General features: G+C 34.9%; 1 protein-coding gene across 1 annotated transcript in view; it reads right to left on the bottom strand.

The window, feature by feature from the left end:
* The window catches only part of LOC150096364 (protein odr-4 homolog), a 180,940-nt gene that overhangs the window by 113,805 nt on the left and 41,155 nt on the right, over window positions 1-25,980 (bottom strand). Inside the window, exon 3 of the mRNA XM_090409180.1 lies at window positions 1,072-1,167. Coding sequence (XP_090265306.1) covers window positions 1,072-1,167 — 96 coding nt within the window. The remainder of the gene's footprint in view (window positions 1-1,071; window positions 1,168-25,980) is intronic.

Below are 25,980 nucleotides of genomic sequence, written 5' to 3'. Positions count from 1 at the left end.
CAAGAAGCAAAAGAAAATCAGTGACTTTTTTACAAAGAAATAAAAAAACTTTTTTTTTCTGTGTTATTTTGTGAAACTTTTTTTTGTGTTGTGTACAAGAAAGTGATATTTTTTACACAAATGAAGTTATGTACTGGACTATGCAATTTTATTAAATCAGAATCCTCAAAATACAGGTACATAACAAATTAAATTTTTTCCTAAAATAAACTTGTGTACTGTATTATTTTTTTTTTGTTTTGCAGTAGCCTTTTTTTTTCTATCAGTTAATTTATTTACAGAATTAAATTGATGTACCATTAGAATCTGATTAATTTTGTTTTAAACACTAGTTATTATTGTCTCTCGGAGAAAACTCGCTAATCCAAACTTTTCACTAATCAGAACGATCACGGTTTTTATTAGTTTGGATTAGCGAGATACCACTGTATGTGCAAAATGGGGTGAGGTGCAAAGTTTTGGGGCAAGATATCACCCTCACAAAGCTATAGCAAACTGCATCATAAACCATTTCAATGACAGTGCCATGTCTCACTTCAGAAACATTTTAAAACGCAGGCAAAAAAAATGTCATTGGACAGGTTTTTAGTGAGACAGAGGGCTAGTGTGTCTCAAGCAGAGTTGCGTGGTACCAAGAGACAGAAAAGAGAAAAAACCTCAGAAGGACAGTAACCTGATGTTTCTATGGAAGGGGACTCCCCTTACTCACCATTTGAATATTTAGTATTATTTCAATTTCCAATTATTTGTTATAGAAAAATGGTTTCAGTTTTCGAACAAATCGGTTTCCGAACAGCCTTCGGGAACGAATTAAGTTTGACAACCAAGGTCCCACTGTAATAGTATTTTAACAGTAACATAAACATGGCAGCATCATTACATTAGAAGAGAAGAAATGTGGCTAATTTCTCTGAATTTAAATTAGATTGTGCATGATAGAAGAAAAAAACAAGCAAGTTTTCTTTCATACAGGATAAGAAGTCATCCAAATCACTTGGTGGCAATTTAACTTTAAGAGAACTCTTCTATTTTAATAATAGTTTAAAAAATATATCTACAGGTAAAACTTACCTGTCTCATTTTTGACTCCAACTCTTTTGCGGTGTTTGGAGAAGATGAAATATAAAGACCTAAGATATCTATTCCACCTGGTAGCATCCTGGTTACCTATATATAACAAAATGATTCAAATGGATAATGAATAAATTTAATTATTTAAAATAATTTAATCAGTGAGCATTTGCTAGGAGATCCAGTGGCTTCTTAATACTGAAATGGTTTATTATCATTATTATACGACACCTCCAGGGAGTCCAAAGACTAATCGAGTGAGGGCACCTGCTCTATAACTCTTTCTCCACCACATAATCCACCAACTGACCAACCACACCAACGCCATCTACCACCAACCACCACCACTAGTATTTCCACAGACAATCACAAACATCCATGCCCATGTCGGGATTTGAACCCACAACCATTTGGCTGGAGAGCGGATATGCTAACAACTCAGCCAGCTAGCTGGCTTATACAAAGGAGTGATGGAAAAATAGCCATTAGATGGTATGGCTAAGATAATAAACTTATGATATATATATATATATATATATATATATATATATATATATATATATATATATATATATATTGAATAACTGAGAGGAGACCTCCACATAGCCTTTAAAGGAATGCGGAGAACCGACCAGGGCTTCTGACCTAATGTCCAATCCTCACCTTCTCGTGGTGCACCCTGTTGGATATCTACTTGGATACTCAACGAACGAGGATGGGCTGGCAATTTGGGATTTAGCCGACCAAATTGTATTTTTATTGGTTAAACCAAAATAAAAAATGATGGTACAATATGACAAAATTTCATGCTGGCTGGGGCATCGCCTGGTTAAACAAGGCCCCCGTTGTTTTCGCCAGGGAACCAGGGCAAACAGCGAAAAGTCAGCTACTGGAACAAGTCTGAAAACAAACCCCAACTCAACATCACCAGAGTTAAAGATCGATACTATCAATGTAAGAAGCGTGAATGGCAAAGAAATGGAGCTAGCTGAGGAATTAGATAAGTACCAGATCGAAATAATAGGGGTGACTGAAACAAAAAAGACCAAAACTGGTGAGATCTTTCTGAGCAATAAATACAAAATGTTATATTCAGGCAAGTAGAGTAATGTGGGCAAATATGAGAATGGGGAACTGGACAATGAGACTTATTTGTGCCTATGGTCCCACAGAAGGTTCTACTAAGGTAGAAGTGGAGGAATTTTTTGAAGCTTTAGAAAAAGCAGCTGAAACAATGAAAAATGAAACGTTGGTCCTTGTTGGGGATCTAAATAGTAGAGTAGGAAATGATTGTGAGACATACAAAAATATTTTGGGAAAATTTGGAGAAAAGAGCAAAGCTAATAATAATGGCAAATAACTGTTGGATTTCTGCTCAGGACATGGACTAGTTATTACTAACACCATGTTCCAACATAAAAATGTGCACAAATTTACATGGAGAAAAGAGGCTATGAATAAGAAAGTCTCATTGACTATGTTATTGTTGATAGTGAAGTTTTCTCCCTGGTGCAGGACACCAGGGAGAAAAAAGCATATCAAAAGTTCCTGTCAAATAAGTCAGCTTGTGCTCTTAGAGAATATAGAGACAAATGCAAGAATGCTAAACACTGTGTAAAACTAGCTAAACAAAAGTCATAGGAGGACTTTGGTAAGAATATAGAAAATAAATATCAAGAAGGTGGCAAAATATTCTGGAGGGTGCCGAAGAAGCTTAGGAATAGAGGAAAGAGTGCTATAAAAGGAGTTAGAGATGATAAAGGTGACATGAAAACGGGAGAAAAAGATATCCTTGAAGTATGGATAATTACTTTGAAAAACTTCTAAATGAAACAAGCAGTGATGACAGCATAGTGGTAAAAAACACTGACCAGGCATGGAGTCAGGAATATATATCCATACTTGAAGTAGAAAAAGCCATCAAAGGCTTGAAATGTGGAAAGGCAGCAGGAGTAGATGATATTCGACCAGAAATGCTGAAGTATGGTGATGTGAGAGTATTACAGTTGCTGCACTGCATAGTTCAGAAGGCCTGGACAGAGGGACGAATTCCCGATGATTGGAGTAGAGCCCCCATAATACCCATAAAAATAAAATGAAATAAAACTGCATGTGAGAATTACAGAGGTATTTCCCTACTGAGTGTTCCTGGCAAGATCTATGCAAGTATACTTGAGAAACGGTTGAGAAGAATTGTGGAAGAAAAGCTTGGTGAAGAACAAGCAGCATTCAGGCCAAATAGATGCTGTCAGGATCAGATCTTCACTTTACGACAAATAGTCGAGAAAGCATGGGAATATAACAAAGATCTGTATTTAAGTTTTGTCGATTTGGAAAAGGCATATGACAAGGTGCCAAGAGAGAAGCTATTCAATACGCTGCAGTTATATGGTGTCAATGGGGCATTATATCAACCAATACTTAGTCTTTATTTGAGTTGTAAGTCAGCAGTTAGAATTGAAAGAAGCACAGGAAGATGGTTTAACGTTAAATCTGGTGTGAGACAAGGATGTACATTATCCCCTCTGTTATTCATTATCTATATGGATCACATTATGAAGGAAAGTGGTATTAAAATGATATCAAAATTGGAGATGTTAATGTCAGATCTTTGCTTTATGCGGATGATGTTATACTTCTAAATAAATCCGCTACAAGTCTGCAAGATTCTCTGACTAAAATGATTAGCTGTTGTAATAGATATGGTATGAAGGTCAGCAATAAAAAGACAAAGAAAATGAAAATAGACAGAATCACTGAAAATGCCAACTGTGTTGTGAATGGAGAACCTGTGGAACAAGTAAAACATTTCAGCTATTTAGGCACGATTTTTACTGAAGATGGTAAATTAAATATAGAAATAGAAAACAGAATCAGCAAAGCTGGTATGGTGGGAAGTCAATTGAATAAATTCATATGGAATAAGAGAGAAATTGGTCGGAACACTAAATTAGCTGTATACAAGACAGTGTTCAAACCAGTTTTAACTTATGGATCTGAGAGCTGGGTCAGAAGTAAAACACTTGACCAAAGACTAGAGACCACAGATATGAGAGTCCTGAGAAAGATTATAGGCGTGAACAGATGGCATCAATGGCAATATCATATTAAAAACAAGGATATTAGGAAAGAACTTGATATTGTCAGCATCCAGGAATGGGTTAGCAGATCTAATCTCAGGTGGTATGGTCACTTAAATAGAATGGACGAGGAAAGATTAGCAAAACAAGTGTTCTCTGCCAGGTTGGCAGGAAAACGACCCAGAGGTAGACCAAGATATAGGTGGATTGATACGATACAAAGTGCCTTAGACGATAGAAACATAAGATCTAATAATGTTGTAGTCTTGACAAGTAACAGACTGATATGGAGGAAAATTGTAGATAGGAAATTAATAATGATGTAATTTTTTTCATGTAGTACTATCATATCCTGTACACCCCTTGAGGGTACATAGCAGGAATTTGATGATGATGACATATATATAGTCTAATATCAAAAAAAAAAAAAAAAGGAAAGAAATGATATACACTGAGTTAGTCACCTAATGTCTGGCCTTTTCTATGTCCATGATTTGCCATTTTAATTAGGTCAGGAGGTTAGATGGATGAGTAATATTATTAAGCAAGAGCTGCAAACAAAGAAGTTGTGGAGAGTATATAAAGAGAAAGGTGATCAGTCTGCAAAGTCCCAGGAGAGAGTGGAAGGGGATCTAAGTCTGTGGCAGCAAATTATAGAGCAACTAGCATCTCAGGAGTGTTGGTGTACTGGAAAAGTTGGTCAAAAGAAGAATTCAGGCATGGAAAAAAAAAATCTCAAAGCCATCTGTAAATTGATTTATAGTACAACATCATGTAACTGTATTTCAGTTATCAGAATGCCTACCTCACTGCCTTCCAATGTGGTTAAATAAACGATAGAGTCCTGTATTTATTTGCTTATTGAAAAAGTTTAGAAATGAGGAAAGTATTGTAAAAGGAATCAAAGATGATAAAGAAGACATGAAAACTGAAGATAAAGATATCAGAAATAATTATTATGAAAGACCGAACAGTAATAAAAACACCCAAGAAGAATGTAATCAGAAGCAGGTCAATACTTGAAGTAGAAAAGCATCCATCAAAAAACAGCAAGGTGAAAAAGTAGCTGGACTAAATAGCATTCAACCAGAAATACTCAAATATAGAGGTATAATACTTTGTCTACACTGCATAATTCAGAAGTCCTAGTCAGAGGGCCAAATTCAGTGAATGGAGTAGAGCTCTGAAAGTACCCATCTATAAAAAAAGGGAAATGAAACTGAATATGAGAATTACAGAGGAATTTCTTTACCAAGTAAGATTTATGCAAGCAAACCATGGAAGTAAAACTTGGAGAAGAACAAGCTGGGTTTGGGCAAAATAGAGGTTTTCATAATTACAATTTCCTTTTAAATACAAAGAGTTGAGAATCTATGCAAATATAACAAGGATCTATGTCTGAGTTTGTAAATCTAGAAAGGCACATGACAACAAGCTACAAAGAGAAAAGCTGTTCAAAATGCTTTAATTATACACCCAATTGGGACAATATATCAACCAATACATACTCTATATTTGAGTTGTGAACGGGCTGTCAGAATTGAACTAGGTGCAGGAAGATAGTCTGATATTAAATAAGATGTGGAACAAGGGTGCACATTATTGCGACTGTTATTAATCATCTATATGGATCACATTATGAAGAAAAGTGATATCAAACCTCATATAAGAAGTGGAGATATTAATCTCAGCTCTTTTTATGCAAACTGATTGGCTGGCTGAGTGGTTAGCACATTTGCTCTCCAACTAAGAGAATATGGGATCAAATCCCACTGGGTATGACATCTATGATTAGTTTTTAGGTGGGAGATGAATTTCACTGTCCAGCATGAGTAGGGATCCCATACATCCCAATATGTTTAGTTTGGGATGCTAAATGTCCGGAATTTTTTAGAATATAAAAATATTAACATTTCTAATAAGAATAAGTACAAGTCGTAATATTTTTGGGTGCTTTTAAAAATGTATGTTTACAAAACAAAAAAGAAGAGACATATTTATTTTGTAAGTTTTAAAAGAGGTAAACCGTGAGTAGACATATCGGTACACAATAAATAATGAAAAAAACTCACGTAGAAAGATTATTTATTAGTATAATTTTCGCCTGTGTGTAGCAAAAGTTTTAAAACCACTGAATATTTTTGTTGCCTTTCGACCGTTTAGAAAAATCTCCACCTTTCTCACTTCTCCTAAGGACAAGCTTCCACATCTTAATCATCCAGGTGTCTACCAGATTCCGTGCTCTTGTGGATTATCTTATTTTGGAGAAACGGGAAGATCTGCCTCTATTCGGCTAGAAGAACACCAATCTTATATTGAATACTTTAAACCTGAAAAGTCTGGACTTTCTGAACATGCCATCTTCACTAGACACAGAGTTCATTGGAGAAAGACAAGAGTTCTTCACAAAAGTCAGTTTCTCATGGAACGCCTTTACAAAGAAACATGTGAAACTCTACTTCATTCTCCTCACTTAAACAGATCCGACAGCTTACGTCTATCCTCTTTATGGGAGATAGTACTTTACAAATCAGCTAATCTATCCTAACTTTTTATTGTATTAATTTTTTTTTTTTTTTAGGAAAGTTATTGACCTTTTTAGTTATCTTACACCAGCTACTTAGGTGGCGCTTTTTGGAATTGTCAGTTAGTGTTTAATTTTGAGCTTAATGTACTGAAGATGCTTGTGACACACAGGCGAAAATTATACTAATAAATAATCTTTCTACATGAGTTTTTTCCGTTATTTATTGTGTACCGATATTTATTTTGTAGTTCAGTGAATTACCAGAATGTTAGAATTTTGGGAAAACGATTTAGTTCCATACATTTCATTCAGCCAGAGAAAAGAATGTCAGAATGAGGGAGACAGTCGTCCAACTGTATGTTTAACTAATCGCAACCACGGCATCTATTTCGTTCGTCTGGTTGGCCGTAATTTTTAGCAATCTTTTGTCTCAAGCTTAGTTCCCATAGCGTACGATATCTGACGGTCCGAAATGTTTCTCATTGGTCGACATGTTTTTGAATATTAACGAGCCATGATAGTTCATTTTCTTTCAACCAATGAGAAACATTTCAGACCGTCGGATATCGTATGCCATGCGAACTAAGCGTCATGCGCTAAATTGTTTTTATATCGCTACAGGGTATGTGATATAACCTAGTTTTGAACTGTTCATTTCGTATTCTTGTATTCTCGTATTAATTGTAAATATTGTATTTTTTAAATTAATAAAGTTATACCACTCGTGTTGTTCATATTTTATTGTATTTACATTGTAGTTCCTGTTTTATTGACATATTAACATTTTATATCTTTCTTCTATGTCTTTATATTTCCTATACTTATTAATGTTTGATTTAAGTGTTATGTGTTTAAATATTGTCATCTGTGTTTAAGTGTTGTTATTAGAATTCTATTTATTTGACGTACGTATAAACATTAATGTTATCTACATTAATAAATCAAATTCAAATAAATATTTAATTTTTTTTATTTTAAAATGCATAATGTTAACGAATAAAATTTATTTCTATAAACCCTTAATTCTACAAAATTTATTGTGTCCCGGTTTTTTGTTTTCAAAAAATGGGATCCCTAAGCATGAGGCCACTTATTGGAGGCTTGAAGTGACTTGAAAAAAGTTCATATTTGATGAGTAGGATAAATTAAAAATAAAAAAAAAAAATATATATAATTATTATTATTATTATTATTATTATTATTCAGGCCTCCATGGATTCAACAGACTCATTGTGGGAGAATTCAAGAGACTCATTAGGAAACACAAAGTCTATCATACCACTCCTTGAACTAATTGATCGTTCTTGCTCTCACCACTCTCAGGCAATGCATTCCAAGGTTCAACCACCCTCCAAGCAAAGAAACCACTCCTCACCCTCTTGCTCACAGCTTCCTTTTGTAACTTTGGATGGCCCCTTATAAAAAGAGAAAAAAATCCTTACCAAAACCATGGTACTAATTGGACTATAAGTTTATACAATAAACCTTTCACAAGTGGGAACAACACAAAAAGATGTTATACTTCTAATAAATCAAACACAAGCCTGCAGATTCCCTAATCAAATTAAATAACAGCTAATAAATTTGGCATGAACATCAACAATAAAAAGACAAAGACTATAAATAGGTAGTAACACTGAAAATATCAGCTGCATCCTGAATGGAGAAGTGAATCTACAGAACAAGTAAACACATTTCAGCTATATAGGTACAATTTTAGTAGAGATGACAAACAAAACATGGACACAGACAACAGAATTAGCAAAGATGGTATTGTAGGAAGTGAAATGAATTAATTTGTATGGAATAAGAGAGAAATTAGCTGCATACAAAATAGTGTTCGAATTAATTTTAACTTTCGTATCTGATCAACAGTGTATGTGCATTGATCAAAGAGAATTCTGAGAAAGGTTACAGAAGTAAACAGATGACATCAATGGCCAAATCATATTAAAAACTGAGTATATTAGGAAAGAACTTGATGTTAGCATCCAGGAATGTGTTAGGAGAGCTGAGGTTATATGACACTTAAACAGAATGGGAGAGGAAAAGTTAGCAAAACAAACAAGTGTTTTTTCTTCTTCTTTTTTTTTTTTTTTTTTGCCAGGATAAAGATCCAGAATAAGGCCAAGATCTGAGTGAACTGATGAAGTAACGAGTGCCTTAGAAGACCAAAATAAAAGATCCAACAATACTGGAGTGCTGACATATAACAGATTTTGGAGGAAAATTAGAGTTATTGATAGGAAGTTAGTTATGTTGAAAGCTTTTTATGTAGTACAATATCCTGTACATCCCCTGAGTGTGCATATCTGGAATCTGCGGAAGATGATGACTTATTACCTGAATATTGAACATTCTTATCCTAACAATCGATTATTACAAGCTACCAAATCCACTTGAGAGAATTAAATATGACATAATTCACTGCAATATAACAATTTAAGTTAGGGGTGCTTATTAATCTGATTTAAGCTGCCAAACTACACTGATAAGTGCTTTATAATATAAACAACACTTCTCTCCCAGATTCCATCAGGAACATCGAGAGTCTGTAAATGCTTTCCATCAGTTCCTTATCCTTGCTATTGGTATCAGTTCAGCAAAACTCTTCTGCTCACATTCCATTGAAGTCAATCTCTACAATGCATTTTTAGGATGAACAGGCTTTCTTTTTTTTTTTTTTTAGACTGTATTCCAGGGCTATATGACAGGTTTCTTGATGATATTTCCTAAGTGTATGTTCAATCCATCTCAATTTTCATTTTCTGATTTCAAGGTTGACTTTTTTGCTGATTTGTTCTTTTCCAGAGATCTTCATTAGTAATAATTTGTGGCCACCAAATTCAAAGTATGTTCTGCAGACATTAGTTTATGAATGTTTGTAGCTTTCTTTGTATTTCCTTTGAAACTAGCCATGTTTTGCAGCCATATAAAAGAACTGATTTAATACATTAATTAAATATATCTGTGTGAATATTTTTCATTTTCCATACTCTACTAAGTTTAGCACATGCACTTCTTGCCTTTTGAATCCTGATATCAACATCTCTAGTTGCTCCTCCATCTGCAATAAAACATTGGTACTAGTGTACTTCATGACATCTGGAAACCTCTTATTTGTTAGTGAAAAATACAAGACCTCTGTTATGCAACAACAAAGATACACACATGATATATCTCATGACACATCTTGATTAGTTATTATGTTATCAATTGCTTTCATTTAAAACTGTTGATAAATGTTCACATATTTATCTATGCTCTCCAGTGCATTTTTCCTGATCATGCTGACAACTAATTAGACAGAAAAAAATGTTGAAATTTTATCTAATTTTGTAAATAAATCTATGAGCCTTACATATATTATTTATTTTTGTAACACGAGATACATTTTTAGTGCACTTGAACAGCCAACGTCCAAAGTATAATACGCTTCACTACAGAAATAAGAAACTAACAAATAACCTACCAAGTGGTTCATTATACTTTTTCTGTTTAACTAGAAAGTACTTGCAAAGCAATCACACAATTACCCATCCCAGCTGTTTACTTCTGTTCATGCCAAGGTCCATTTCTTCTAGATACTTCTATCTTGAGCCACCAGTTCAGCTCCTCTCTAACTTTGCCAGCAAGCCATTCTTCTTTCCTTTTCTGTCTTTCTCTGTTCATCTCCTTTTCCTTTTTTCCTTCTGGGATCCATATCAAAATCACTCTAGGAATCTCTCTGCTGTCCATTCTGAGTATGTATCCAATTCATTTCCATCTGCATTATTACTATTATTATTATTTTTTTTTATTTTATTGGTGATACTTTTTGTTTTGCTCAGTCAGCTTATATAAGTCATTGTCTCTGGAATGACTTCTAATGGGACTATACTGATCAAGTACATATAATAAACAACTATGTTATACCAACTAGTTTCACCAATTAAGGCTGTTAGCATCTTCAGGGTACATAACTGATGTAAGGCACTAAAAAGTAAAAAAACTGTTACAAACTATAATCAACCGATTCCAATTATATTAGACAAAGAACAGAGCGCGTAAAATACATGCATAGAGCGTGCATGATCTCACTTGTTATTTAGGAACGTTCTATAGTTGGCACTGTAATTCAGTTCTGGTGAGTTAAGAGATCTAATAATGGTCTTCCAGATCACGGGCAAGATTAGTCCTTGGTTCCTGTTAAGGTTTTGTATACAGCGGGCAACTGCTGTAGCTTCTTTAAAAATTTGGGAGCGGAAGTCCTCCTCTATGTAAGGAATTGTGCTTCTATCCCACTCTATGATATGGTTCATTCTTGAGAAATGAAAAGCTAACCCCGATTTTTCTTCTCTGTTATTATTGACATCACCAATGTGTTCTTTTTGCCTAATTTCAAGGCTCCTTGAAGTCTGGCCGATGTAATTCAAGCTGCACGAGCAGAGTATATTGTAAACTCCAGCATATTTGAAAAAAGGATGGCTATCTTTTGGAGATCTTAAGAATTGCCTAATCGTTTTTGTAGGTTTAAAGGCCACTCTTATTTTATGTGGTCTAAGGAGTCTTGCAATCTTATTGGAAACTGTCCCTAAGAGTATGGAATGACGATGGTAGAAATATAACGTATGTCATCTCGTTGTCTTTGTGGGGGGGGGTCAGAGAAAAGTATCTTGCGGACGAGTCTTCAAGGAAATCCATTCATGGCAAGATTGTTACATATCAGGGATAGTTCTTCCTGGAGGACTTGTTGATCTGTTCTAAGGAGAGAAGCACGGTTCTTCAGCATGTGTACAATGCTAAGTTTCTAAGTCATTGTCTTGTTATATGATGGGAACAAAATATTTTTAATATTTATGCAGACAATCTGTTTGAAAACTATTTAACTTAGCTTCCTGTTTTTGGTCAGCTTCCATGTCTCTAATTCATATAATAATAATATTATTATTATATGGTTCTTGTGGTTCTGAAAGCAGTATTAGCTTTCATCAATCTTTGTGTTACACTCCTGTCAGTTCTGCCTTCGGTATCTCTTGTTTTCGAGTATGTAAAATTCTTAATTTGGGATTTTGGGATTTAGCCGACCAAATTGTATTCTTATTGGTTAAACCAAAATAAAAAATGATGGTACAACATGACAAAATTTCATGCCGGCTGGGGCGTCGCCCGGTTAAACAAGGCCCCCGTTGTTTTCGCCAGGGAACCAGGGAGAACAGCGAAAAGTCAGCTACTGGAACAAATCTGAAAACAAACCCCAACTCAACATCACCAGAGTTATGGATCGGTACTATCAATGTAAGAAGCCTGAATGGCAAAGAAATGGAGCTAGCTGAGGAATTAGATAAGTACCAGATCGACATAATAGGGGTGACTGAAACAAAAAAGACCAAAACTGGTGAGATCTTTCTGAGCAATAAATACAAAATGTTATATTCAGGCAATGACAATCAAGGAAAAGAAGGAGTAGCCATAGTATTCAACACAAAATACGAGGCTAATCTTCTTGAATGGCAGTCAGTCTCAAGTAGAGTAATGTGGGCAAATATGAGAATGGGGAACTGGACAATGAGACTTATTTGTGCCTATGGTCCCACAGAAGGTTCTACTAAGGTAGAAGTGGAGGAATTTTTTGAGGCTTTAGAAAAAGCAACTGACACAATGAAAAAGGAAAAGTTGGTCCTTGTTGGGGATCTAAATAGTAGAGTAGGAAATGATTGTGAGACATACAAAAATATTTTGGGAAAATTTGGAGAAAAGAGCAAAGCTAATAATAATGGCAAATATCTGTTGGATTTCTACTCAGGACATGGACTGGTTATTACTAACACCATGTTCCAACATAAAAATGTGCACAAATTCACATGGAGAGAAGAGGCTAGGAATAAGAAAAGTCTCATTGACTATGTTATTGTTGATAGTGATGTTTTCTCGCTGGTGCAGGACACCAGAGTGTACAGAGGATTTGAAATTGGAAGTGATCACTATTTAGTCTTGAGCAGGATAAAATTGAATTTCATATTGAAAAGAATAACATGTAAGAAAGTTTTAAAGCGAATAAAAGTTGAGCAGCTCTCAGATGTGAACTGTAGACTAAAATACAGAAATATTATTGAAAAGAAAATGAAAGAGTTTGAGAACAGGAATCAAACCTTGGAGATTCAGTGGCAAACTCTGAAGGAAACATTGATTGATTCTGCCAGAGAGGCATGTGGTGAGGTTGTGTGCAAGGATAAAAAAATCAGAACTCCCTGGTGGACACAGGAAGTTAAAGAGGCAGTGAAGGAAAAGAAGAAAGCATATCAAAAGTTCCTGGCAAATAAGTCAGCTTTTACTCTTACAGAATACAGAGACAAATGTAAGAAAGCTAAACAGTGTGTAAAACTAGCTAAACAAAAGTCATGGGAGGACTTTGGCAAGAATATAGAAAATAAATATCAAGAAGGTGGCAAAATATTCTGGAGGTTGTTGAAGAAGCTTAGGAATGGAGGAAAGGGTGCTGTAAAAGGAATTAGAGATGATAAAGGTGAAATGAAAACAGGAGAAAAAGATATCCTTGAAGTATGGAGTAATTACTTTGAAAAACTGCTAAATGAAACAAGCAGTGATGACAGCACAGTGATAAAAAACACTGACCAGGCATGCAGTCAGGAATACATATCCATACGTGAAGTAGAAAAAGCCATCAAAGGCTTGAAATGTGGAAAGGCAGCAGGAGTAGATGATATTCGACCAGAAATGCTGAAGTATGGTGGTATAAGAGTCTTACAGTGGCTGCACTGCATAGTTCAGAAAGCCTGGACAGAGGGACGAATTCCCGATGATTGGAGTAGAGCTCTCATAGTACCCATATATAAAAAGGGAAATAAAACTGAATGTGAGAATTACAGAGGTATTTCCCTACTGAGTGTTCCTGGCAAGATCTATGCAAGTATACTTGAGAAACGGTTGAGAAGAATTGTGGAAGAAAAGCTTGGTGAAGAACAAGCTGGATTCAGGCCAAATAGAGGCTGTCAGGATCAGATCTTCACTTTACGACAAATAGTCGAGAAAGCATGGGAATATAACAAAGATCTGTATTTAAGTTTTGTCGATTTGGAAAAGGCATATGACAAGGTGCCAAGAGAGAAGCTATTCAATACGCTGCAGTTATATGGTGTCAATGGGGCATTATATCAAGCAATACTTAGTCTTTATTTGAGTTGTGAGTCAGCAGTTAGAATTGAAGGAAGTACAGGAAGATGGTTTAATGTTAAAACTGGTGTGAGACAAGGATGTACATTATCCCCTCTGTTATTCATTATCTATATGGATCACATTATGAAGGAATGTGGTATTAAACCTGATATCAAAATTGGAGATGTTAATGTCAGCTCTTTGCTTTATGCGGATGATGTTATACTTCTAAATAAATCCGCTACAAGTCTGCAAGATTCTCTGACTAAATTGAATAGCTGTTGTAATAGATATGGTATGAAGGTCAGCAATAAAAAGACAAAGACAATGAAAATAGGCAGAATCATTGAAAATGTCAACTGTGTTGTGAATGGAGAACCGGTGGAACAAGTAAAACATTTCAGCTACTTAGGCACAATTTTTACTGAAGATGGTAAACTAAATATAGAAATAGACAACAGAATCAGCAAAGCTGGTATGGTGGGAAGTCAATTGAATAAATTCATATGGAATAAGAAAGAAATTAGTCGGAACACTAAATTAGCTGTATAGAAGACAGTGTTCAAACCAATTTTAACTTATGGATCTGAGAGCTGGGTCAGAAGTAAAACACTTGACCAAAGACTAGAGACCGCAGATATGAGAGTCCTGAGAAAGATTAGAGGCGTGAACAGATGGCATCAATGGCAATATCATATTAAAAAATGAGGATATTAGGAAAGAACTTGACATTGTCAGCATCCAGGAATGCGTTAGCAGAGCTAATCTCAGATGGTATGGTCACTTAAATAGAATGGGAGAGGAAAGATTAGCAAAACAAGTGTTCTCTGCCAGGTTGGCAGGAAAACGACCCAGAGGAAGACCAAGATATAGGTGGAGTGATACGGTACAAAGTGCCTTAGACGATAGAAATATAACATCTGATAATGTTGGAGTCTTGACAAGTAACAGACTGATTTGGAGGAAAATTGTAGATAGGAAGTTAGTAATGATGTAATTTTTTCATGTAGTACTGTCATATCCTGTACACCCCTTGAGGGTACATGGCAGGAATTTGATGATGATGATGATGATGATGATTTTAATTTTTTGGTGGCATTTGTGGTAGTTTTAGTTTCTGTAGCTCTAGTTTTACTTTAGGAACTTTTGTTTTAATCATATTTATTTTACAACCAATCATTTCAGCTGCTTCACATAAGTCTTCAGATTCTGCTTGTATATCATTGTATTTTGATGATATCAAAGCTTGTAATATGCCTTTTCTAGATCTACAAAACTTAGATAAAGGAAAGAATTAGATACAGATCCTTGTTATATTCCCATGAGTTCTTTACTATTTGTCTTAAAGCAAAATTGTGACTGTGATTATCTCTATTTACACTGAAACCAGTTTATTCTTCTTTATTTCTTAGCTTCTTCTCAATATGCATGCATAAATCTTATTTGGAACACTCAATAAGGTAATTCTTCTCACACTGTGAATAAGAAAACAGTTTTTTCTTATTTCACACTGTGAAATAAGAAAACAGTGTGATTCTCACACTGTTTTCTTATTTTATAGATGGGTACTATGAGAGCTCTACTCCTCCAATCAACTGGAATTTGACTCTCTGACAGACCTTCTGAATTATGTAATATAGCTGCTGTATAACTTTTGTACCTCCATATTTGAGCATTTCTGATTGAAAATCATCTACTATACCTGTCTGAATATCATCTGCCTTTCCACATTTTTGGTTATTATAGACCTTTCTACTTCAAGTATTAATATATATTTCTGACTGCATTTCTGTTGAGAGTTTTCTACAACTGTACTATTGCTGCTTATTCCATTCAGCATTCTTACAAAATCACAGAAATTTCTATAATTCTTTCAAAAGAACAGAAGAATTTTTCAAAATTCCAGACATCTAAAACATATTTATCTCTAGTTTTCATGTCATCTGTATCATCTTTGATTATTTTACAGTACTCTTTCCTGAATTTCTCAGCTTTTTCAAAATCATTCAGAAAATAAATATCAGGAAGGTGGTAATTCCTGATATTTATTTTCTATATACCAACCAAAGTCTTTCCATGACTTTTGTTTAGGTAGTTTTACACAGTGCTTCACTTTCTTAAATTTTCTCAGAGCACAAGCTGACTTACTTGCAAGGAACTTTTGAGGAGCTTTCTTCTTTTCCTTGACATCTCCAACTTCCTAATTCCAACATGTTTTTTTCTATTCTTGTAGACAACCTCACCACATGAATCTCTGGCTGAATCAATGTTTTCTTCAGGATTTGCAACTGAATCTATAAGATTTGGTTCTTGTTTTCAAACTCTCATTTTTTTCCTGAGTTTGAGTCTACAATTTCAGTTCACCTCTGAAATCTGATAAAGTTTGATTTGTTTTAAAACTTTCTTGCATGCTTTTCTTTTTGAAAATGATATTAAATTTTTTCCTGCCCCAAACTAAATGGTAATTACTTATTGTTTCAAATCCTCTATACACTCTTGACACAGAATTCACTGTGGTGATGGCATGTTCTGCAAGTCCAGACTGTTCAGGTTCAAGGTATTCAACATAAGATTGGTGTTCTTCTAGCCGAATAGAGGCAGATCTCCTGGTTTGTCAGAAATAAGATAATCCACAAGAGCAAGAAATCTGGTAGACACCTGGATATTAAGGTGTGGAAGCTTGTCCTTAGGAGAAGTGAGAAAGGTGGAGATTTTTCTGAACAGTCGAAAGGCAACAAAAATATTCAGTGATTTTAAAACTTTTGCTATACATTCACTAATGCCTTGTACATAAGGGATAGGAATGCACGTTATTTCTTCTGTATTTGAAGAGGAAGACATATTAAAACTACTCAAAGCTCTTTTGATGAAGGAATTATTATATCCATTAGATAGAAAGGAATAAGTAATATATTGCAGTTCTTTCTGTAATAGATCTTCTGAAAAACAAAAGGAGTGGGTCTGATGAACCAGTCTTTTAATAGTTCCTGCCTTTTGACTGGGATGGTGATGAGATTCAGCATGGATATAACAGCCTGTATGAGTCTTCTTTCTATGAGAAATGTAGGTTACCACCTGGTTGGTGAAGCATCAAAAGATCTAAAAAGGCTAACTGCTTATTTGATTCTACTTCTAGGGTAAACTGGATCCTTCGATGAAGTGCGTTTAACTTAGTGAGAAACTTTTGAAGTTCATCAGAAGAGCCATTCCGTATCATCGACATATCTGAACCAATGAGCATGTCATCGACATATCTGAACAAATGAGCATGTCATCGACATATCTGAACCAATGAGTATGTCTGGGAGAAATGTTGTCAAAGATACGTTGTTCAAAATGTTCCATAAACAAATTGGAGATAGCAGGAGAAAGAGGATTGCCCATTGCTGTTCCTTCAATTTGTTGATACAACTTATTTTTAAAGGAAAAATAAATGTATTACAAAATAAAATAATTTTACAATGTCTGAAGGAAATTCCTGTTGCAGTAATTCAATGCTTTCAGATAGAGGCACATTTGTAAATAAAGAAACAACATCTAAACTGATCATGATATCCAAAACATCCAAATGAAGATCTGAAATTTTATTTTTGAAATCCAAAGTATTTTTATATAAGTATCAGTTCTTCTAGTTGAAGAGGAGAGTAACTTTGATAAAAATTTTGAGATTTTGTAAGTGGGACAATCTATAACTATACAATCTATACATCTATAATTCCTATACAATCTAAAACTGGTCTCAACGGAATGCCTGGTTTATGAACTTTCGAAAGAACATACAATCTAGGTGGATCACCGAAGAAAGTTTTAAATTTTTTCTTTTGATCTTCATTCCATGTAGATACATTATCTATAAGAGAATTAAGTCTCTTCAATTGACTCCCGGTAGGATCCGATGTGAGGCCTATAAGTTGAATAGCTGCAAAGTAATAGAGACATTTTTCTCTCATATTCCTTCCATCTTAAATAACTGCAGCCTTCCCTTTGTCAGCTTTCGTAATAATTAAATTGCAAAAACTCGATGTTATGAAAATTAATAAAATCTCTAGTACATCGATTTTTACTGTAGGAACACACCTTAAAAACCTTGTATATAATGTATCTATGTTTTGTATGGTCAAACTTTGCATAAAGATCAAAATAAGCCCAAAGGGAATTAACTCACTCATTGTTTAAGAGCAGAAGTAGAATGTTTGAAACCAAGGGTAGTGTCTGTAAGTCGGCAGTTCCTTTTGAAACGTATTTACGAATCCTGTAGCAGGTGACCTTCAAGGTCAGTATTGAAACAGGATGGCCTCCATCAGTTGGAAAGTCCTGTAGGCCACGTAGCTAAATTAAGGACATCAAAGGGGAAGAATAAGATTTGTTGGCGAAAGTTCGAGAACCGCCAGTCACGTGCTGTTGTCCAGGGTTCACGTAACTATGCGGACATTTGGGGTCCAATAACCTTGAAAAAAAGTGCAGTGGCAATGAGAGATATAAGGCTCGGAGTTTGTTAAGAAGGGCTTCCTGTTTCCATCTTGAATGAGCTATCCACGAGAGGTCGTGAGGAAGAAGTGCCGTTAGTTCTGGGGGGGGGGGGGGAGACAGAGTTCCGTCCACCAAGGGAATTTCCAGTCTGAAGCCAAGGATAAAATCGGAGGCGACAGTCTAAGAATTCCTGCTACTGATCATGAAGCCTTTGCTGCTCTGTTCGAGTACGTGCATGACCACTAGCCTACGCAGTTCTTCACCGGTCAGTTCCAGACGCCAGAAGACGCCAGTCCTGTGACCCATTTGGCCAACGCGATTCCTTAATGGTGCCCTGAGACTCCTGTGAAGGAAGGAAGGAAGGAAGAAAGAAAAAAAAAAAAACAGGAATGGAGAAGAAACACCTGAAGCTCCAGAAAAGAAAGCGAAAAGAAACAAGGAGGGAAGGTGTATGCAAGACAGTCAAAGATCCACGTGAGTCTGTATGTTAATTATTTTATGTTTGTGATTTAAGAGAATTCCCCTCAAGGAACTGCTGAGCTATTTAATATATGAAAATTGTGGTTTAAGGTGCATGAATGTAGATCTGCGAAAAAATTATTATTGAGTTTAACATGAGCATAGTTAATTTCCATAAGAAAAATTGGGCTAATTAAGATTTCCTTTGATTAATGTGTGTTAATTTAATTGCTTATTATCACATCATTGAGCTGTTTTAATCAAAGGGAATGAAATATGCCAATGTGATTATCAGTCAATTAACTAAGTCTTTAAGATGAGAATCTAAGAGTCATATAATGTGTGTGGTGCATGGTTGATGACTAATTATGATTGTTAATGTGCACCTAGAAATTTCTTGTTCTGTGTGAATAATATTTAGTATTTGTGATATAGACTGTATTATCTGAGATTTAATTAGAGAAAAAAATAAGAGAGTTCACTAAGTATTACATTTGAGTAACTATTCAAGATTAATGAATTTCTTGTATGAATGAAGTTTTGATTCCATGTATTGTAGAGTAACTATTAGATATCATCAGTAATTAAATTTTGTTTATATGTTAGTACATAATGGTTTGGTCTCATTTTTTCATCTTTTGCAATGCACTGATTCAAAAATAAACTCGGATCTGTAAAGTGGGAGCCCAAAGGTTATTAGAGTCCTTTTTGAGATAAATAGAGAGTTTTAGGCCATGACTGCAAACCATGGCGAAGTTATATAAAATAAATAAGCCTTGTTCAACTAGGGTATTAATGCTTTCTTACATCATAAGGGGAACTTCAGAGGCAGTCTTGAAAATCAAATAAATATCCAGAGATCCCAGACACGAAGAGGAAGTACTTTAAAGTAGAAGAACAAAATTAAGACTAAATTGGGGTTAAGATTAAATAGATATAAAGAAGTAAAAAGATATATACTACCAATATAAATAAAGGCACAATAATAATAAGAGTAACATCTTACACAGTCGCAGCATCGACAGGACACAAGAAAGAGAAAAGGGTTAATAATAGAAATCAAGAAACAACAAAGTAACGAAATAACACCCATTTACTTCAGTGAAATCACTGAAGAATTATTGTTATTCTTCAGTGATTTCAATGCTTTAAATTCAGCTTAAGAAAGATTAGGACGAGGAGACTAGGCATTAAAAAGAATTTTCGCACATTCAAAACGTAACCCGTTGGCTGTTTTTGTGGGATAAGGATCGAATACCTCTGTCTATGTTATGAAAAAAATCATTAGGGTGTTACGTCCCTATCTTACGATTTTGTTTGTCTTACAAACTGCCTTCGTCTATATTCTCCTAACTTCTACTTTCAAAACATCACCAAATTTTTACTAATATCTGAATTATTGTTCCCCGTAGTATCCCTAGTATTTGTATTTTAACTGCGCCCTTTGGGATATTTAGTTTAAGATATTTTATACATAAACAGAGAAAGGAACTCAAATATCTGAAAATGTAACTATTGCAGTCGTGACACTATTTCTTGTTTCTTAACACTAATTCCCCGCGTGGTTAGGCTCGAATGTTTCTAAGCGGTGCATTGGATTAGCAATATCAGGCAACCCTTTTTTTTTTTTTCATTAAAGAAAAGGTTTATTATTTCTCTAAACATGGTAATATCAAAATACTCAACTAAATTACTTACACACTAAAATTAGCTTAATACAAGTAGTTGGGCTATGATCATGCCGCCACAAAATTTCATACAAAACATGAATTCACTTAACATAAAAAATTTAGATCACCACACACTACTTGATTACTCAATTCGCACTGATCTAACTCAATATTAACAAAACCATTTACTTCATTAACACACAACTATGTCAATAACTTTCCTTTTACAATGTAGTAGGCACTCAAGATTCTTAGGATAATTAATTATTCACAAATTATCAACACTAGCTAGCTTTCTTTTAACACTCTCTATCAAATTCTAAAGTCCTATTAAAATTTCTCCCTAATCACTTTAACAGTTCCATATTATGACAATGGTACCTATCACAAACAACTTCTAGTTAACATAAGACAAAATTCACAATACCTTTCTTTAGCTTCACTTACGGGCCTTTACCCTCTACTGAACGAACTTGCTTGCATAACTTCTTGCAATTCAGGGCTATATAAACACCCACGCGGTCGGCTGTACTATCCGAAACGAGGACATCGATATTTTCACAGCTTCCTAAGACTCTATGGTATATTTCGCTTTCTACATAGGAATACGGGAATAGCTTTCCCGCTCACCTTCGATTCCTTGTTGAGGATATAAGCCATATCTCTCCACTCATGAACACCGTGAAATCCACTAGAAAACCAAACTAAAACCACCGCGACTATCCAAGCGTTTCTTCTCCTCTCGCAAAAAGGCCTCAAGCCTCCTTGACTATCTAAACGTCTTCCCCAAAACCCAAAAGAGCCTACTCCTCGAAAAAAAAAGCCACGGGGGGGGGGGGGTACCAACCCTTTTATAGCTGCTCCCCTAACGGCGCCCTTTCTTACTTCTTTTTCTCACCTCCTACTTGTTTTCCGTCTGTCTACCAATTGGGTAGCATCTGGCCGCCATACGTCATTTTGATCGGCAACTCGTAACGAAGTTTCTATCCGGGTATAGGCCCTAAGCGATATTCCGTTATTTCTCTTGTTAGCCTCTATCTTAACCCCCTTTTAAACCTTTTCTCAGAATTCTACTTAATGCTTAATTGTAGCCTCTTACATAGCGTATTTCATGACTCATTCTTTTATACTTATGCACTTAACTCTTTCATTCTTAATCGCATTACTATATTAATTCTTAGTTAGCTACACTTATTTAATACAAAATCCTTGTTTCGTCATAATACATCTTAATACATTCTTTTCTTCTGTTATCTTAACTAAACAATAGACCTTTACATTTTGCTCAATTTATACTGGATGCAAGAATATTTTATTAATTAAATTATCTTTTTTATGCAGGGTTTTTTTATTTATGTTATTTATTTTTCATGTTACACCATGATAACTGAGAATACTATATTCTCAAGATATCAGGTGTAACAAGGGCACCTTATTCGGCGCAATGGAGAAATCATGTCCTTTTGATAAAACAAAATGTTTACAGTCTGTTAGTGGACATCTGGAAACATTGATAACTACTTTATCTGTATGAATAACATTATTACTGGATCTAGGTATGCTGATCAGTGATTCAAACTTGCGTTTTAGCAAATCACGAGAATCATTAAAGAACTTTAGGTAAGAATTAGAAGATATGTGCACTATAGTGTTAAATGTTTCAACCATTAAAACAGATTCTAGAGCATTTTTGATATCCATAATTTCTCTATTTAAGAGAGCTAGAGATTTTTTAGGTTTGTGTAGCTGATAATTTAAAAGAGAACCCGACGAGTTTTTGGGGTCCTAAAATTTTCTTTTACAGCAGGTAGGAATAACCTGAGCCATCTTACATCGCTTAAGGAATATTATTCTGTTAATGCATTTGGCTTTCTTTACTAATACTTTACCGTATCTAGCAGATTGTTTGGAAATAGATTCTTCATGAGCAGACATATAAATATAAAATTAATAACGGAAAAACTCGTAAAAAGATTAATTAATAGTATAATTTTCGCCTTCATACAGAAACATGTGAAACTTTACTTTACTTTACTCTCCTAACTTAAACAGATCCGATGGTTTATGTCTATCCCCTTTATGGGAGATAATACTTTATTTACTCTCCTCTTCAACTAGAAGAACTGATACTTATATAAAAAATACTTTGGATTTCAAAAATAAAATTTCAGATCTTCATTTGGACATTTCGGATATCACGATCAGTTTAGATGTTGTTTCTTTATTAACAAATGTGCCTCTATCTGAAAGCATTGAATTACTGCAACGGGAATTTCCTTCAGACATTGTAAAATTATTTTATTTTGTAATACATTCTGGTTATTTTTCCTTTAAAAATAAGTTGTATCAATAAATTGAAAGAACAGCAATGGGCAAGCCTCTTTCTCCAGTTATCTCCAATTTGTTTATGGAACATTTTAAACAACGTATCTTTGACAACATTTCTCCCAGACATACTCATTGGTTCAGATATGTCGATGATATTTTTGCTATATGGAATGGCGGCTCTTCTGATGAACTTCAACAGTTTATCACTAAGTTAAATGCACTTCATCGAAGGATCCAGTTTACCCTAGAAGTAGAATCAAATAAGCAGTTAGCCTGTTTAGATCTTTTAATTCTTCGCCAACCAGATGGTAACCTACATTTCTCAGTCTATAGAAAGACGACTCATACAGGCCATTATATCTATGCTGAATCTCATCACCATCCCAGTCAAAAGGCAAGAACTATTAAAAACACTGGTTCATCAGGCCCACTCCTTTTGTTCTTCAGACGATCTATTACAAAAAGAACTGCAATATATTACTTCATTCTTTCTATCTAATGGATTTAAGAATTCCTTCATCAAAAAAGCTTTGAGTGGTTTTAATATGTCTTCCTCTTCAAATACAGAAGAAATAACACATATTCCCATCTCTTACGTACAAGGCATTAGTGAACATATAGCAAAAGTTTTAAAATCACTGAATAATTTTGTTGCCTTTCGACCGTTCAGAAAAATCTCCACCTTTCTCACTTCTCCTAAGGACAAGCTTCCATATCTTAATTATCCAGGTGTCTACCAGATTCCATGCGCTTGTAGATTATCTTATTTCAGACAAACCGCGAGATCTGCCTCTATTTGGCTAGAAGAACTCCAATCTTATATTGAATACCTTGAACTTGAACAGTCTGGACTTGCAGATCATGCCATCACCACTAGACATAGAGTTCATTGGAAATAGACAAGAGTCCTTCACAAAAGTCAGTTTCTCATGGAATGGCTTTATACAGAAACATGTGGAACTTTATTTCACTCTCCTAACTTAAACAGATGGGATGGTTTACGTCTATCCCCTTTATGGGAGATAGTACTTTATAAATCAACTAATCTTTCCTAACTTTTTATTGTGTGTATATATATATATATATATATATATATATATATATATATATATATATTTTTTTTTTTTTTTTTGTTAGGAAATTTTTTGACCTTTTTAGTTATCTTACACTAGCTACTTAGGTGGTGCTTTTTGGAATTGACAGTTATTGTTTAATTTGTACTGACGATGCCTGTGACACACACAGACGAAAATTATACTATTAAATAATCTTTTTACATGAGTTTTTCCATTATTAATTTTGTATTTATATGTCTGCTCACAGTATTCCTTTATTAAAACTTGGATGTAAAATATCATTCCTTCCTCTATCTCAAATCATGATGTCATTAGATAAACCTTGTCTCTCAAACAGTATTTCATTATTCATTATTATTAACACCAAACCTCCATGCAGTCAAAAGAATCCATGGAGGTCATCATAGGAGGCAAACACTGTTACACACAGAGCCCATCAAACCTTTTTTTTACACTCATTCAATATATCTATATTCATTACAAAGTCAGGCAATGCATTCCACTGCCCAACCACTCTCCTTGCAAAAGAACCTACTCCTTATGCCCCTGACTCACCCCCTTCTTATACAACTTCCAGGCAAGTCCCCTTGTTCTATCCCCTTTCTCAATTGTACGAAACATTTCTTCTACATTAACCAGGTAAGAACCCTTTGCCAACTTAAATGTCCCAATCATATCCTCTCCCTTCCTCCTATTCACAAGGCTTTGCAACAGCATTCCTCCATTCAACTAGTTACGACCTTAGTCAGTCTTCGCTGAGCCCTTTCCAACATATCCTCATCACCATGAAAACTAGGAAACCAAATCTGCACACAATAATCCATACAATGAACTCAAGATCTGATCAAGGCCTTATCAAGAGAACCAGAACCTCTTTACTTTTGCAAGTTAATGTCCTCAACATCACTGCCATAATCTGATGTGATGTCTTCACAACTTGTGCAATGTGACCTCTGAACTTCTGATTCTTGTCTGCCACAACTCCAAGGTCTCTTATCTTCTCAACTACCTCCAAAATTTTCCCGATAGGTGTATACTTTGAATCCTCTTGTTGCCTGCCAAATTTCAGAACCTTACACCTGGCAAAACTAAACTTACAGTTCCATACTGTTTCCCACTCATACAATCTATTCAAGTCCTCCTTGTAAGGCCACAACAAGGAGGGACTTGAATCACATCACTCCTCAGTTTTGCATTATCTGCAAACAATTATATATCACCAGTTAAACCCTATCCCAATATCGTTAATATACAAATTAAAATAACAATGGTCCCCAAAACTGACCCACGAGGCACACCACTAGCGACTTTCCTTCTTTCGAGATATCAGATAGGTACCCCAAAGTTGTGTACTTTGGGTACCTATCTGATAGCCACTCACCTATCCAACTCACTAGTCTATCATTCAATCCCATCTACTTCAATTTACTGATCAACTTGTGGTGTGGCAATCAATCAAAAGCCTTTGCAAAATCTAAGTATATACCACTGTATATGCATCTCCATTGTTCAATACATTTATCACCTTGTTATAGTACATAAGCAAGTTTGTAAAATACGACCTACCTTAAACAAACCCATTGCTGACAAGCACAAAGAATATCACTATTATCAACCCATTTTTGCATCCTATCTCTTGCCAACCTCTCCAGTATCTTAACTACAACTACAGATATACAGATCAGCCTATAACTTGTTGACTTGGTCTTACTGCCACCTTTGTGAAGTAGAACAATTTTGCCTTCCTTCCACTCCTTTGGGACTCTGGTGGTTTGAATTACCCACTATGGTACTGCAGCACCATGTATTGCCTTGGTGGCAACTTTCTTTTAGAACTAACATTGGTTTTTGCAAAAAATAAAATTTCATTGCTGCACACATTATCATGTAAATATTAAATTGTTCTGCTGAGTAGTTACCCAGTTACAGCCTTTCAAAATATGAACTTTAATCATAATCACCCTGTACATTTCTTCATCACAAGCCTCCACATTCTTTGGCAATATCCAACTAAATACATCTTCCTATCAGCCTCTACTTCACACCACGCTGTCACCAAACCATTGTCACTATTTTCCTCTTTCATGTCTATCTTATGTGGATAATTATTTCCTACCTGCCAGTCAAATAAAGAATGGTTAATT

This window comes from Typopeltis vanoorti, chromosome 19 (assembly GCF_054136105.1).
Source record: "Typopeltis vanoorti isolate ZY-2024b chromosome 19, IOZ_Tvanoo_1.0, whole genome shotgun sequence".
Classification (NCBI taxonomy): domain Eukaryota; kingdom Metazoa; phylum Arthropoda; class Arachnida; order Uropygi; family Thelyphonidae; genus Typopeltis; species Typopeltis vanoorti.
Note: the sequence above shows the minus strand (reverse complement) of the source record. Positions and strands in the feature narration are given on the sequence as shown.